The sequence below is a fragment of the Rhopilema esculentum genome, chromosome 14 (genome assembly GCF_057945365.1).
Source record: "Rhopilema esculentum isolate cy_ngs chromosome 14, ASM5794536v1, whole genome shotgun sequence".
Classification (NCBI taxonomy): domain Eukaryota; kingdom Metazoa; phylum Cnidaria; class Scyphozoa; order Rhizostomeae; family Rhizostomatidae; genus Rhopilema; species Rhopilema esculentum.
In genome coordinates, this window is record NC_142828.1 from 1,610,406 (window position 1) to 1,626,116 (window position 15,711).

Genomic DNA, 15,711 nt, shown 5'->3' on the forward strand with positions numbered 1-15,711 from the left:
CAATTCTTCCCCGTTCAACAGGCTGAATGTTTTCGAACTGATTCGAATGAATTCCCAAGCACTTCCCTAGTTACCGAAAAAGGACCAAGCAAACGATGAAGTTAAGCACAGAGCCTGATTTAGGAGAATATATGAGTTTGCTAACATAAACTGACACAAACAGTCGTATTCTTACACTCAAACATGCAATATGATGGGAATGTACGATTTTCTATCTTTACCAAACCCAACATTTTTACAAACCTGGCGTTAACTATGACTCGAAGTGGTGCCTTATTGTTGCTTAACTCTTACTTCAATAAGTACATTCTAAAATGTTATTTTAATGGCTATCAGTGAAATTGTGGGCGTACGTTTTATGTCGATGACAAGATAGCTCTTCAAAGAATCACAAAATACTCCGGAGGAGACTGTACGAAATTTTTTTTAATTAAAAGCAACTAACAAATCTGGTGATGCGATTATCATGAGAACATGTATCTGAAATATCACTTTCTTTAAATGATGCACAAAACCTTCAGGAAAGGGCAATCTTCATTTAAAAGTTATTTAGATTCTTTGTCATGTTTTGTGCCTTGACAGCATTTTTAAGGGGACTAAGTCTCGAAAAAAATGCTTTACTGTTGAGGCATTGGTCAAATTTTGGTTGTATTATCAATAAACAAGACAGAACAATGAAATCATATCTTCATGATAACCAAACTGTGAGGCTATTTTCCTGGACTGAAAAAAATCACATTTCTATCGCAGATAAGATTTAACCCAAAAAATCCCCCTTTGAAAGATCATTTTCATTCATCCTTTAGACTTAGACCGCATTTTATCAGTTTTCCAAGTTATTTTTTCGTACCAGATTGCGACACGAAATTTTATTGAAAACGGCGAGGAAAAAACGAAAGATCAAATTTCAGAAGTTCAAAGATAATATTTCCACCAGTTGATCCTGCGCGCGCAAGAAATTTTTTTTGGCCACGTTCTGCGACTTGCTAATGGCGGACAAGTAAATATTTTGAGTGACGGACAAGAAAATATAGAATTTTAAAGAAATAAGCAGATACCAAATGAATGGTTTCTTGAAACAGAATAAAATTGTGTTTGTGATATGTACAGTTGCATGAAATCGTGTATGAAATCGTGGAGAGCAAGGCCCTCTCAGAATTTTTCTTATGCGTCCTCCAGACTCATGGTTGAAAGAATGGCACCATGGCATTCCTGCTGCAGGATTGTTTTACTTGATGAGCATATTTTACGTTGCACAGTCTACTGTTTCATTTAAACAAGAAAACAGTTCATTAGCAAGTTTTCACAACAATACTATTGGCTGGACAAATTACAACCTTTCGTTGCAAAGCAATGGAGACCAGTTATATAAGCCCAAATTATTTCACTTTGGGAAACGACGTAATGGACGAACCAGATCTAGTAAGAGGAGAAGTTTTACAAAGGAATTACAATTTGGAAAAGCAAAAAGTTATGGATTGGTTCGTAAAGGAGATGATAGTATCATGTTTGAAGGAAAGGTGGAAAGAACTAGATCAGAATCTAGGCCGTTTTCTGAATTTGGAATAGAAACTAAAATCACAGAATTACCAGAAGCAATTATGTCTTATTCGTGGACTATCAAATTGCCTGTAAATAAATCTAACTTTATTGATAGTGAACTTTTAAAAGACAGAGCTAATGTGATTGCTGAACAGCTTGGTTTGCAAAATTATGGTCCCATTGTGGGTCTACCTGGATACTTCTATTTTGTACATAGTAATTTTTTTGACAGGACAGAGCATTTTTCTGGAAATAATCATATTAAAATGAACATTACTGAGTTTTTAAATAGTCACCCAGAAATTGAATGGGTAAAGCATGAGCCAGTCAGAATGCGGAAGAAGAGAGCACTGGAATTCAAAGACCAATTTTTCCCATCGCAGTGGCATTTGGTAAGTTTGTATGACTCAAGTAGCTTAAATACAATGAAAAACTAGCCAGTGTATTCTATCATATGTAGTCTGTGATGCCATATAGCCCAAAGCTGTGTGCCCTTTGGTGGGCAGAACAGCTAGAGGTAATCTGAAAGGTTTAGTCAAAGTTTTCTTCAGAACAATTTGTGTGCACCAAGTTTAGGTTCATCTGTGCCAAGTTTTAGCTCACATGCACCAATTTTATAAGTAAAAAGTATAATTCTCAAGGAGGAATCTTAAGGTAGGTATGGCATTCTGGAGAAGGAATTTTGGCTTATTTTCAACGAAATGTTTTGAGAGGGGAGTTCTTATTCATTCACTGGTAATTCATTCCAAAGCTTTGCCCCTAAATAACAAATGGATTCCAGACCATATTGGCAGAAATTTCTGTTAGTCAAAAAGAGTTACCATGAGCTGATTGCCATGTTGCATGTTATTGAATTGACAAATTAAAGCATTAATAATTATAAAAGTCACTTGGCATTCTGATTGATTTATAGACAAGGATTTATAGACATCTAAATGCTGAGATTGTGACTCAGGGTTTTACTCAATCTTGGGTTATCACTTAAAAGTTTTCTTCCAGGTAAATTTGAAATTTGTCAACCATGACATTAATGTGACAGCTGTCTGGGAACATAATGTAACTGGAAGAGGTGTTGCTGTTGCTGTTATAGATGATGGTAGGTTGACATGATACAGTTTTTTCATAACATCAATTAGCAGACAGTCATTGGATTTTGTTCATGACTAAGTGCACTTTTTTATACTTTCTTTTATGGCTGACCAAACCAATCTGTTAGAGGCAGACATTGCTTTACTTTGCATAGGTATATTAATGCATTTGAGTTGCTGTTGTGGCCTGTCTCTTGGCTCTTTTTGTGCCAACCTCAATGCTTAGTCTAGTCTTGCTAGCTTTTAGCACTGGTCTACAAACTTTTCTTTGTTTGCTTCAATATTCAACTAGACGCTCGCAATGTTTAGACAGCTGGTCAATAAATTGAAATCACCAGCCTGCACCCAAGGCCCAACCACTACTGTTCCTTGAAACATTTTGTTTATATCCTCTCAGTTCATCATACCCTATCAATCAAAATTGCCCTATTTATTATCCATGTACTTAAAATCAAGTTAACTTTACAGGTGTGGAATGGACAAATCCAGATATTTTGGATAATTATGTGAGTTTTTTCTATTTCTATTCAGTGAATTCCTGAGGTTATTTGATAAATGGTTTCATCCGACATATATGCCATATTTCTTAGGAAAATAAAGCTCTGTTTAAAATATCTCCTAGCATTCAAGATAACAAGTTTTTTATCTTTCCCAAACAGCTGGCTGAAGGAAGCTGGGATCTAAACTCAAATGATGGTGATCCAATGCCCAGAGTTGATGAAGCTGGACTGAACCATCATGGCACTAGGTAACCATGAGAAAAACATCTATTATGGCACTCCTCAAAACTAGTCAATTTCCTGCAGATACCAGCAAAAGCATTGTGCATCACATGAATATCTAAAAATGTTCTTTCTTTTGTCAGGCTTTGAGGCACAACCAGAGGGGTACTGGGAAAAAAATATATTGTACCCACATTTTTTGGTTTCTGAAAGTAGATTTTATTGAGAAAAAAAACGGTTTGATAAGAAAGCTAATTTTTTCGTTCATTTAAATGATGCATTAAACTTGCTTATACATTAACAAACTGGAAGATATATTTGTAACTTTTTCCGAAGCAAGTCAATTATATTACAACCAATGTCTCGGAAAAGGGAAGCCCAGACGAGGATAAAATTAGCTACTTTTCCATATCCTAATGACACCAATAAGCAAGCCAATGGTAGAAACAACTGCGAGGATTTGATATGATATCGCACTGATTTGATAGCCGTTTTGTATACATTGCTGGAAGTTTTGAATACTTAGCTTTTTAGGGAGGCCCTGCCTTCCACTACCTTTGTGAATTTGTTTCTATTTGTCCAACTTTGTAGGTGTGCTGGGGAAATTGCAGCTGTGGCCAATGAATATTGTGCAGTTGGTGTGGCTTATGAAGCCAAAGTATCAGGTAATTATGACAATGTTTTCAAGATAATTGTCAAAAGAAAATTCATCAACATCTTTGTTTTATTCAGGAATTTAACTTGCAATTAAGAAGAGAAAATTGATAACTTTTTCATGATGTGCTATGATATACATACATCTGCTATTGAAATGCAATGTTTGATTACTCTGCAACCATTCCTGTCAAAAAGGCTGTGGAAAAGTTTAGCTTTTGTGGGCCCCTCTTTATCAATGCAACACTATCTATATTGGTGACAAATCGTAAAAGTCCAGGCCGAAAACTCTGCTATTCATTGCTAAAGCGAGGGGATGTTGCACTGTCTGCCTCCTCTCATGGCTTTTATTGATGTTTAAATGGGCATAAGTGCAGAGCTGGAACTGAATTGAAGAAATTTTGATACATTTGAAAGCATGTCTCAATATGAAATTTAGCAAGTACCAAAGTTAATTAAACAAACAGGTCAATGCCTGCAAGAAAACAGTAAACGTGTTTACCAAGTTCCAAAATGTCAGTTGTCATCGATATTGTTTGTAGACAAATCAAGGCATAATTCAATGATTTTTTCACTTTTTTGACTTAACTTGTCCTTCACTATAATGTGATTAGCATCTTTAATAATGAGTGTCAGGTTTTTTGTTTTGTTGAATTGTTCGTTTTTCTTATTGATGCAGATTTTAGATGCAATTAGTAACAAATAATAATATTTTTAAGGTATTCGAATTCTCGATGGGCCAATGACAGATAGTCTTGAAGCGATGGCTTTCAACACCAAGATGGATATTAATGACATCTATAGCTGCAGGTACATTTTAAGAATAATTCAATGACTTTGTTGTGAAACTTGTTTGTATTTGTATGTTTGTATTAACTGTCAAACTTTGCAGGGAATGGATTTAATGTATGAGAAGGAAGAAACGGCAGGATAGGCTGTCTGCTGGATTCTGTGAATCTTGCCATGAGTATGATAAAAATACAAGGATAAAATTCAGAAACCAAGCAAAACGGCGACGAGAATCCAATGTTGTGAGATAAATTTACCAAAATAAATTTAATTAAACGAATACTAATATTTCGCCCCGGCATACAAGGCTTCATCAGAGTAAAAAAATCAATATAATGTTGAGTCAGATATTGACAATTACTTGTCTTGAGACTGATGTAGGCTGTTGAAAAATACATTTTTCAAATTTTTAGTAATGGGCTGTTGGGAGAATGACAAGAAACTCGTTCAACCGACGTTTTTCTTTGTTTATTGGAAAAATTGCTATGTACTATTAAGTGTAATTTTAGCTAAAAATCGTGGGATTTTATTAATTGTTTTGAATCTTTTTCAAATCTTATGTATTTTACCGCGATAAGCAACAAATTATTATCGTTAAAATTTTTTAAAAAAATCTTTGTAACTGAGACTTTTTGAATTAATCTAGCAGCTGTTTGATGATTGTTTTTATTCCAAAGGCCACAAAGTTTGCGTTCATAACTTATCATTTTTCGTAAAATATTTACTTTCAGGCTGTAGGTTATTACATTAAGTATGAAAGGAGATAATCTTAAAAGAATTAACTTTCTTTTTTCTAGCTGGGGTCCAGATGATAATGGAAAAACAGTTGACGGACCACATCGTTTGGCCCAGGTATTTATTTGATTGTTTAAATAGGATTTTTCAAGCATTTTAGAGTTTTCTTTTTCTACAAGTATTTCTATAGTTTAGATGCAGCTGATAATATTGGACTTTAAAACCTTTACTTTGTGTTTTTCACAGGCTGCTTTGGCTCATGGAGTTATGGCTGGAAGAAAAGGTTATGGCAGCATTTTCGTAGTTGCATCTGGAAATGGGGGACATTTCAAAGATAACTGCAATTTTGATGGATATGCCAATTCAATTTTCACAGTAACTGTTGGTATGTGGAATTTCACTTTTATTTTATGGCTTGGTGATTTCTCTTAGCTTGAGCAAGTTATTTCTTTGTGTAGTGTTAGCCAATGAATCTAGTTACAAAGCAGTAATTCATTCGGTCTTTCGCTCGCACCTGTTTCTCTCAGTTCTGTTAATCTACTTGACATAAACATAATTGCTGAAGTGATATTGTCTTAAATTTCCAGGGGCTGTAGACGAGTTGGGACAGATGCCTTATTATGCGGAACACTGCGCAGCAATGTTGGCAGTCACATACAGCAGTGGCCAGGGCCACCAAAGGAACATTGTACGTAACTAACTCTAGGGCTTGCCAATTAAGGGGAACTTACATACGGAACTGCTATTATTCTCGAAATAATTTAAATTCCATTCAGTATGAACTGATATTCGGCTGTATCCCAGTAGTAAGTTTTAAAAATGTCAGCAGTTTCATTAGAACAGAAGACAATTTGAAAAGGTTGTCTGTCTATTCCCATAAATAACAAATTTACTTCTATCGAGTTAATCATCATCATCGTCGTCTTCGTCTGCCACTATTAAAGTTTTCAAACGCTTTCAAGTTTTCTTTGTTTTAATTTCACTGCATCCTTAAATATTTCCAATAAGAGCATTTTCAATTATATAATTCAGGTAACCACTGATTGGAGATTAGGTGGCGGTGTGGGATGCACAGACAGGCACACCGGCACAAGCGCTGCTGCTCCCCTTGCTGCTGGCATGATTGCATTGATGCTGCAAGTTAGGTATGATTTCCGTTTTGTAATGCAGTTGTGTACCACAATTTGCTTAATAGGCGGGGGTATTTGTGACGCAGATAAGGCCCAGCTTTTACTCCTAGTTGAATAACGACTGCTGCTTCTTTTAAATTTAAGACCAGATTTGCATTTTATGAGCAAATAACAACAGATGTGGCCTGATCAAGAATTTTTTTCTGTCTCTCTTATGCACTGTTACTTTGTTTGTATAAATTTTTAGCTTGCTTGTGAATCTGTGTTATTACATTCTTTTCCAACATTTTGGGCCGGCATTTGTAATTAAATATTTTCTTGTGTCCAAATTACTTAAGCACTATTCTTATAACCTTCTACACTCAATTGTTCTACACTTCAATTCAACATTTCACTTTTCAGAAATTGCTTAACCTGGCGTGACATACAACACATTATTGCTTATACCGCGGTCAAGGTGAGCTGCATTTTCTCGTTGTCTTCTTTTCTTAACGATTTCTGCAATGTTGCCTTATGTATCAACAGTAACAATATAATCATATTTTCAAATATTTCAAGAAACGTATTTTAATGAAGAATATTTTGAACGCTATCAAATACTTTTTCATAATGTAAACGAAAAGTCACTTTGAAATTAATTAATTGTCCTAGAATATTACCTCCATATCCTAAAGTATTCCAGTTTATAACTAGCAGTATCTGTGGATTGCTTATTGATTTGAAAATTTCAGTATTTTATTTCTCTGTTATATATAATTAACACTAGCAGATTCATAAAAGTCGGGTGACAAAGAACATTTGTTTTGACTTTTAGTGAGCCTTTGGTGGCGTGCTTTAGAAAACTGAATCGTTTTCATTTTTTCTTAAAGGTTCCGATCGATGAGGAAGAATGGCAGAAAAATGGGGCTGGGTTTTTTCACAGCCACAAGCATGGATTTGGGCTGCTAAATTCGTGGAAGCTTGTCACAACAGCGAAGGTAAAATTTGTTTGCTTCTAGATACCGAAACATTTGGCGAACCCATCTAAAAACATCTTCTAGGTATGGTACTTATATCAAGCGATACCACTTTAATCATATCCAGCTTAGTTGAAATCTTCCAACGCACGAGGATTAGAAGAATCAGTTTACAATAATTTTAACTTACTCTTCTTTTTGCCTTTCGTAGCAGAATATTGTTATTAAAATTTTACATGAATAACATTTCTTTTTAAACCCTTTAATTCCCTCTCCCCTGAAAATTGTATGCCTTTGAAGCTTGGTGTAACTTTTAACTAGAAAATAAATTCCAAATCCGTTTCTTTTTTAGATGTGGGAGAGCGTGCCAGTGCTGACGTCATGGACCTCGCCACTCATAAAAGTAGACAAAGAAATTCCTGCATCAGGGGAGCTCGTTGAAGAATTTAGAGGTGGGTCTGCTTAAAGGATGACCCTTACGTCGGCAGTTTGTTACAGCATTGACTCAAATCTAGGCTATAATCGTGATCTTAACACTTTCAGCCTGCTCACACAGTAGCCTATTAGAACACAGAGCCGATACTAAGAAGTTTAAAGCTTCGAAGAAAATGACCGTTCGAGCTCATAATGCTTATGGCCTAGATTAACAATCCTTTTTTGTCAGTTAGCAATCCTGGAGAGGCAGCTCTCCGAAGCATGGCCCAGACACCATAATAAACCTTGTATTTATCGTCTTTTTTGCTTCAGATGCCATTCTAAATTATTCATCTTTTTCAGTCAATAAAGACAAGGTTGAAGAAGTCGTCACTCTGGAGCATGTTACTTTAACGGTAAGTTGGTATTTTGTTCGTTGATAACTAGAAACATTTGATTAGCGTTGCCACTTGCTTTTCGAAGTCTACAAAAGCGTCAATGACAAAGTCATGCTGACATTCTGCGTCGATGTTTCCTACTTTTGCCAATGCATTCGAAAATTTCCACGTAGCGTCAGTGACGTGTATGCTTCCAAAGCAGCTAAGAACTTTACAGTCAGGAGCCTACAGTGCTGGACTGCAGGCATCACAGAGCGTTGACAAAAGTGGGGGGTCTAAAAAATTTTGGGGGAATGGGGGGGCTAAAGCTGAATAAAAAACAGTTTTACTGCCGGTTCATTTCTAAATATTCTGCCTTTTTTACAAATGTTGGGGGTACTAAACCCCTCAAACCCCCCCACCCCCAAACCCCGTGGTCCGCGATGCCTGTACTAGACATTTTACTGCAGCTAACTGACAAAATAAAAGACTTTATTATCTGTCTCCATAGATCGATTTGAGTCATCCTTACCGTGGCGATGTCATAATAAATCTCTTGTCACCTTCGGGAACAGTTTCGAAACTTGCTACTGCGCGAAAGTACGACAGGTAAGTCGTAATTGTGTTTGTGACTTTTTCAAGAAAATATTGTTCACGTTTTCGCTCGGCTGAATATGTAATTACTTTATAATTACGCGTTTTTTCATGCAATTAGAGATTCATAATTTGTTTCATCTCGTAGATCGACAGATGGCTTCAATGACTGGACATTTTCGACTGTGCGGTGCTGGGGGGAACGACCAGTAGGCATCTGGAAGGTTACCATACTCGATGCCGGTATGTGAATTTCTTATTTTTCCAAAAATCTACGACTAAATACTGGAGAAGTCAAGTAGGCTTAAAAGGCCGTTGGCTGTGTTTCTTGCGTATGTTCAAAGCATAGGGTAAAACGAAGTGCACACTAATTTTGGGTAGCTTTCTTTGCAGGACATTCAAATAGTGATTATTAAGGCTAAACTTCCCCTTTAAAGTTATAATGGATTCTTGCTGTATAACAAAATCTAGACCATTGAAAATTTGTGATAATATAATTGAGTTTAAAAAGAATTTGGCACAAATGTAGCAATTTATTTGGAAGGTTTTTCTTTTAAAAATTTGGAACCTTCATTAGCGAATTAAAAATTTAACAGCCTTTATGAGTTTAAATATTTTGTTACTTATGCTTGGCGTATGGGCTGTGACGTCATTGTAATAGACCTTTCCCTTTATTACGTCGTCAACCAAGAGCACACAATGCATTCATTTTGGTACTTGTAACCAAACCTGCAAACATTTGTTTATGTTATCTACTGCGATTACACGGAATTATTTTATTATTGTTCACCAATTTGCTCAAAGTATCAACCAAATTATGTAAAACAAATTAGAAGTTTATGAAAACTAAACAACATTCTTGAGCTGTGACGTCATTGTAATGAGAAATAATTGAATCAAATGTTCGACGTCTTGTCATTGCTAGAAAACCAAAAAACCCAATTTCTTACCAATTCTGTTTCCTTTTTGTTACAGTAGTGCACTTAACTGAATTGACTTAGGTTTTGTTTACTTGTTTCTTCCAATTTCGACTACTTGTATGGAACTATGAGCTTGTGAATTCTGAAGACCTTCAAATACTAGAGATGAAGCATTTCAGTATGCTAGCTTTTGATCATATCGTTTTATTTTCATTTTCTTTTGTAGCGAATCAATCAAAAAGAGGACGACTGAGGCATTGGAAGATTACATTCTATGGCTCATCAATGAGCCCCAGAGAAATCCAACAAAGAAAGAGGTAATAAAAGAATCATTTCTCATTAAGACATAAAAGTTATAAGTTTTTATATCCTGAAAGTCTTCAAAATTTACATAGATCATATCAGCTTGTTAACATTAGGCTTCATATAATGTAATTTCATTTCATTTCAATTTACAATGTTAATTGAGTGATTCTGCTTAGGAATGAAGTTTGAGAAGATCACCGTCATTTTCTCGACATTTGCAAAACAACAGCCGACCCTGAATGACTTTAATAGCAAAGTCTTACAGAAAATCTTATTCTCATAGCAGAATGAGTCTGATAACCGTACCGTGCTATTATTGCCTTCTGGTTATTGCATAGAAGTTTTTTCATTTTTGTAAATCTTTTGTAGGCTGGTGAGGGAAGTTGCCAGTGGAAAGTATCTAAAAGAGCCGGGACCGCCATGTTTGCCTCCTCCGTCACCTGTTACAGAAAAAATCTTGTTCTCTGCAAGATTTCTCAAAGTAAGTGTTCAATATGACTTTTCTACAGTGCCTTGTAGCACAGCATGTTATGGTTATCAGCTAGACCGATGGCTTAAATTGATTCATTTTTGAGAGAATTGTTTTGCCATTTATACGATTCTTATGAAAAAGGCACGTCTTGTTGCATTTCTTTTTTGTAAAATGTATCTGTTATTCTTGCCTTCCTTTAAATTCAGAGTACACTTTCGATAACCCTGAACCCTGAAGGGAGATCGAAATATTTCATTATATCGAGAGTTCGTTCTATCGAAATTCTCAAAAGTTAGACTTATGAGGGTAAACGACACTTTTTTCTACCCAACCTGTATATTTAACGCAGTAATGGTGGAAAATACAGCCTACACGAGTATTGGATAATTTGATTTATATTGTTTCCTATTTAGGTTTCATCACAATGTATCGTTATTCAACGTTTTGTGCTGTTCCTACATGGTCCTTAAGCTGATCTTGCCCACTTTCTGGTTTTATGTATTTACATTCCAAGCGGTCAATTTTGTTCTCATTCAATTCAAATTTATGCACATGATACGAGCATACAGCTGACGACAATAGTGATGTAAATGTGTATTCTTGTACCCCTAATGAAGCAGGGCTTATTTAGTTTGCCTAGAATAAAGGTTGAAAATGTTTACCAAACTAAATTACTCACAAATCAATGAAGGACTGAAAGTGTATGTGAAAATACACAATTGTGTATGATAAAAATACAGAACATTTCAATATTAATGCGCCAACGCATCTTTGGTTACCAGGTTCTTCTGCTGCTCAGCGGTTTCATCTTCTTGGTATGCACGTATTTCGTGCTGGAGACTGTGTTTTCCAACGAAGGCAAGTTTCGCACAATTGATCTGAATGAATCAGATATCCAAGCAGCCGATGGCCTGGACCTCAAGACCTTTTTGCCCAAAGAACTAGCTGCTCAAGACCAGATCAGGCTCAAGTAATTCCTAGCCTATTTTTTCTTTTGTTCCAATAAAAAGCCTGCCTGTATAAGACCTTTTAGTTGTAATAGAAATGAGTATTTAAAAGACATATTTCTTTTCCAGGCTGCATCCCATTTTATAGGTATCTTCTTATATTGATTTTCGCTTGCTATCGTGCAGCAAGAAAGGTTGAAAGATGTCCTTTATGGCCCTGCTAAATAATTATGTTTTGAAATGTAACGAAATATGATAACTGGACCTATTAATTTTAATTTGCTAATATATTTTGCTAATGAAGTTTTCGAAATGAATGACTATGTTTCAGTAAAACTTGAGTAGGCATCAATGCCAGATGCACAGGTGCAGGAGATATGGGGGCTGGGATATGGGAGCCCCCTAATCAGGAGAATTTTATCGCATTCAGGCTCCATTCAAGTAGTTCTATCTTAATAAAACAATGATATTCGGGCAAGGTCCATGATAATCCCCCCGCCCCACTCTAAACGTGTAGCATCCGCTATGCCAATGGCTAGACATGTACAGATGCCTGTTTTATATAAAATTGCTGATGACCCACAACTGTAAAAATCACTGAGCAATGTTTGTTGTGTATTGGAACCCAAAATCAGAAGGAGAATGCCTTTTTTGCTGTGGGAGAGAATGGACATAAAACAGCCTAGGAAGTTCTGGATTTCGGTTTTAAGCCTTTCTCAAAGCGATTTGTATTTTAATAGGAATATTATTCTTTGCCTGCTTAGTTTTTAAGGTAGTGCTTGTGGTTGGTTGACATTAGGACCACGATTTTTTTTTCTTCCCAGAAAAATTAATTATTTTCCAAGATAGATCATACCAAGATACATCTCTCGGACCTGTGATTCGTCTCTGCTTTAGATCCTGTCCTGGTTTTTTATTTATTGATGATTTATGACTGCTTCCAGTTCCTATGACTGCTACAAGTTTTTTTTCTACACAACTAGATATAAATTTTCACACTTCCGGGTTTTATGATTTTTTATTTTGTTTCTCGTAGTATTCTTCTGGAAGGTCGGACCCAGAAACAGCACTTACTCAAATCTCCAAAAGGATTCTCTTCTGCACTTGCCGATCAATCCGCAGACAGTGAACCGAATTCGGGTATCAAATCGAGTCCTACTGCGGTTTCAATTTTACTCACGCCGGATGATCTCTCAGAGACAAAACAATTCGAGGAACGACTGAAGCGAGCACTGGAACAGAGCCGAATTTTGCAAACGCAGCAAATGAACCAGATCATGAATCTTGAAAACGAGATCTCGATTGCAAATAAAGGCGATGGCTTCGATCTGTCTGCTGAAAAGAATGATGCAAAGCAAAAGAAACCGAAGAAACTAAAGGGAATCTTAAAAAAGCCGAAGCAGTAAGTGAATTTTGCTAATATTTTTCGACGTACTTTACTTAGTACAATGTCATAAAGTATTGTCCTACCGTTTGCACGGAGACGCGTTTGAATGCAGTATGAAATGGAGGCCAATGCAATATGAAATGGAGGCCAGTACAGTTTAAAATGGAGGCTAATAGAGTATGAAATGGAGGCCAATGCGGTATGAATAAAAACAGTATTGTGTAAGCGACTGAATCAGATATGCTTTTTGATGCGAATTGACAAGGAAGCAACTCTTAAAAAGCGTATATTACAGTAATGTTCGAATGGAGCCTTCAAGTACCTTGTCATTGTCATATAACATTGTCAAGTAGCCTGGGCATTTAAGTCATTACGATCAGTCACTGGAAGCACAATAAAAAACTTCGAACAATCGCAGCAAGTCAACTTTAATCACTCTACTCAATCAGTACAAGTTAACTCAAATCCTTTCAATTTATCTCTCCAATCAAATACTATCTGTCCATTTCAATCACTTTAATCAAACCCTGCAGACTGATTCCAATCGTTCTAATCAATTACTCTAATCAATGATGCCTGCAATAGAATGAATTTAATTGAAGAATCCACGCTCTTGCAGCCACATGGGAAGCATGTCCAAGTTTTAGGGGCACAGTTAGGAAAGGGCACTGTCTCAGAATAAGGGGTACAAAGTTTTAAGAGAGGGCCCGTCTTAGACAAGGGTTACTTTAATGAACTGTGTATGTAGAGGAAAGGCAATGATAGTGTGTTTCTTGAACTAGTTAGCTTGAATTCGAGCATCTCTTGCCGAAACATGACCGCAAATAAAACACAAGGGGGACCAAAAGTTAGGATATTTAATGCGATCTTCTTTCCTTTTTGTTTAGGCTGAAAGAGTGAATTTTTGTTCGCCCTGCTGGACAAAGATCAGTTAAAGGGCAATTTGCAAAAAGAGCAATTAAAGATTGGCAAAGGGCAATTAAAGACATTGTAAAAGATATGAAAGGAAGATAATATCAAATTTTAATGGAAATAATCAACGGCTAATTTTGAAAAGATATTTTGAGGTAAGTGTTCGTAGAAACTGTAATTAAATAAGGTTGGTAATGGCATTTCAGCTGTGGTGGCGGCAGCATCGTTGTATTTAAGAGCATCTTCTTAAATTCACAGAGTAGTTCCATTTATAGTCAAATTGTTTCATTTAATAACCACATATTAAGGTTTGTTGTAAAGTTCTGTAGCAATTCTTGCTAAATATCTTAGTATTGAACCAATATTGTAAGATTTTGATATTCAAAATAATATATGTTTGTAGTTTATATATATTATTTTATATATTAATCCCGGTTAGGCGGTATGGGGTTTTCATCAGATATTCATCGGATTTTAGTATTGTTTAATATTCCATTGTTTGATATAAGATCTTCTCCATTGCAATAAATAGCTTGAGCAAAGGTCACAGTTATAACACATAAAGTCGTTTTCCCCTTCAGACAGTATTTACTGGTGATGAAAATCTGATGAAATAATGTGACCGTGTAACAGGGCCTTTGAGCAAATTAATATAATATATATGTTTCTATAACAACACATTATTATAATCTGTAGCAATCACTGCAGACTGCAAATACTGATTGAGTCATAATAGTTAACGTAAGTGACGTAAAATTGAATTTTATTAAACAGTATAAATCTTACAATGGCAATTGTTCTTGATAGTTTGGAAGTTAACACAATTTGCGATTAAATATTTTCAAATATGAAAAGACTCTTTGTAGCAGTTTTTAGTAGCAGAAACTGTAATTACAGCTAATAATTGCTCTATCTTTTCAGAGAAGGAGCTTCACTATTTGCTGTCATCTGTGCTAATTTTTATCAATTGAAAACCGTCAAAAATTAAAAATACATAGAGATTGCTTGAAAGTTTTATGACTCCGAATCATTTCAGGTATATAAGATCTGAAACGACACTAATTTAACCTAGTTCTTCGATGAAAGCTATTTTTTTAAAAAACAGTGACATGTCAGACGGGTCAATTTTTGGTAAAAAGGTAAGGCTTACAAAAATGGTCAGATATTTTTGGAAATTTCTTCTTCAAAAAACAGCTGAAATTGCTTCTATAACATCGAAAATGACAATAATTTAACCTAATTCTTGGATGAAAGCAATATTTTTCGAAAAACAGTGATATGTCAGAAGGGTCAATTTTCGACAAAAAAGTAAGGCTATAGGCTTACAAAAATGGTCAAATATTTTTGGAAATTTTTTCTTCCAAAAACAGCTCAAATTGCGTCCATAACATCGAAAACGACAATAATTGAATCTAATTCTTGGATGAAAGCAATATTTTTCGAAAAACAGTGATATGTCAGAAGGGTCAATTTTCGACAAAAAAGCAAGGCTATAGGCTTACAAAAGTGGTCAGATATTTTTGGAAATTTTACCTTCCAAAAACAGCTGAAATGGCGTCTATAACATCGAAAATGACAATAATTTAACCTAATTCTTGGATGAAAGCAATATTTTTCGAAAAACAGTGATATGTCAGAAGGGTCAATTTTCGACAAAAAAGCAAGGCTATAGGCTTACAAAAGTGGTCAGATATTTTTGGAAATTTTACCTTCCAAAAACAGCTGAAATGGCGTCTATAACATCGAAAATGACAATAATTTAACCT

The 15,711-nt window shown here is 35.5% G+C and overlaps 1 protein-coding gene across 1 annotated transcript; it reads left to right on the forward strand.

The window, feature by feature from the left end:
* Positions 1-607: 607 nt before the first annotated feature.
* LOC135695910 (proprotein convertase subtilisin/kexin type 7) lies at positions 608-14,801 on the forward strand. Its single transcript, XM_065215126.2, has 21 exons — positions 608-1,934; positions 2,542-2,638; positions 3,099-3,136; positions 3,290-3,378; positions 3,944-4,017; positions 4,726-4,816; positions 5,593-5,647; positions 5,777-5,915; positions 6,118-6,218; positions 6,563-6,675; positions 7,063-7,117; positions 7,530-7,637; positions 7,969-8,068; positions 8,394-8,446; positions 8,919-9,016; positions 9,150-9,244; positions 10,148-10,238; positions 10,597-10,708; positions 11,482-11,669; positions 12,683-13,048; positions 13,921-14,801. The coding sequence occupies exons 1-21, from the start codon at positions 1,167-1,169 to the stop codon at positions 13,931-13,933; spliced, it is 2,844 nt and encodes a 947-aa protein (XP_065071198.2). The 5' UTR covers positions 608-1,166; the 3' UTR covers positions 13,934-14,801.
* Positions 14,802-15,711: the final 910 nt, after the last annotated feature.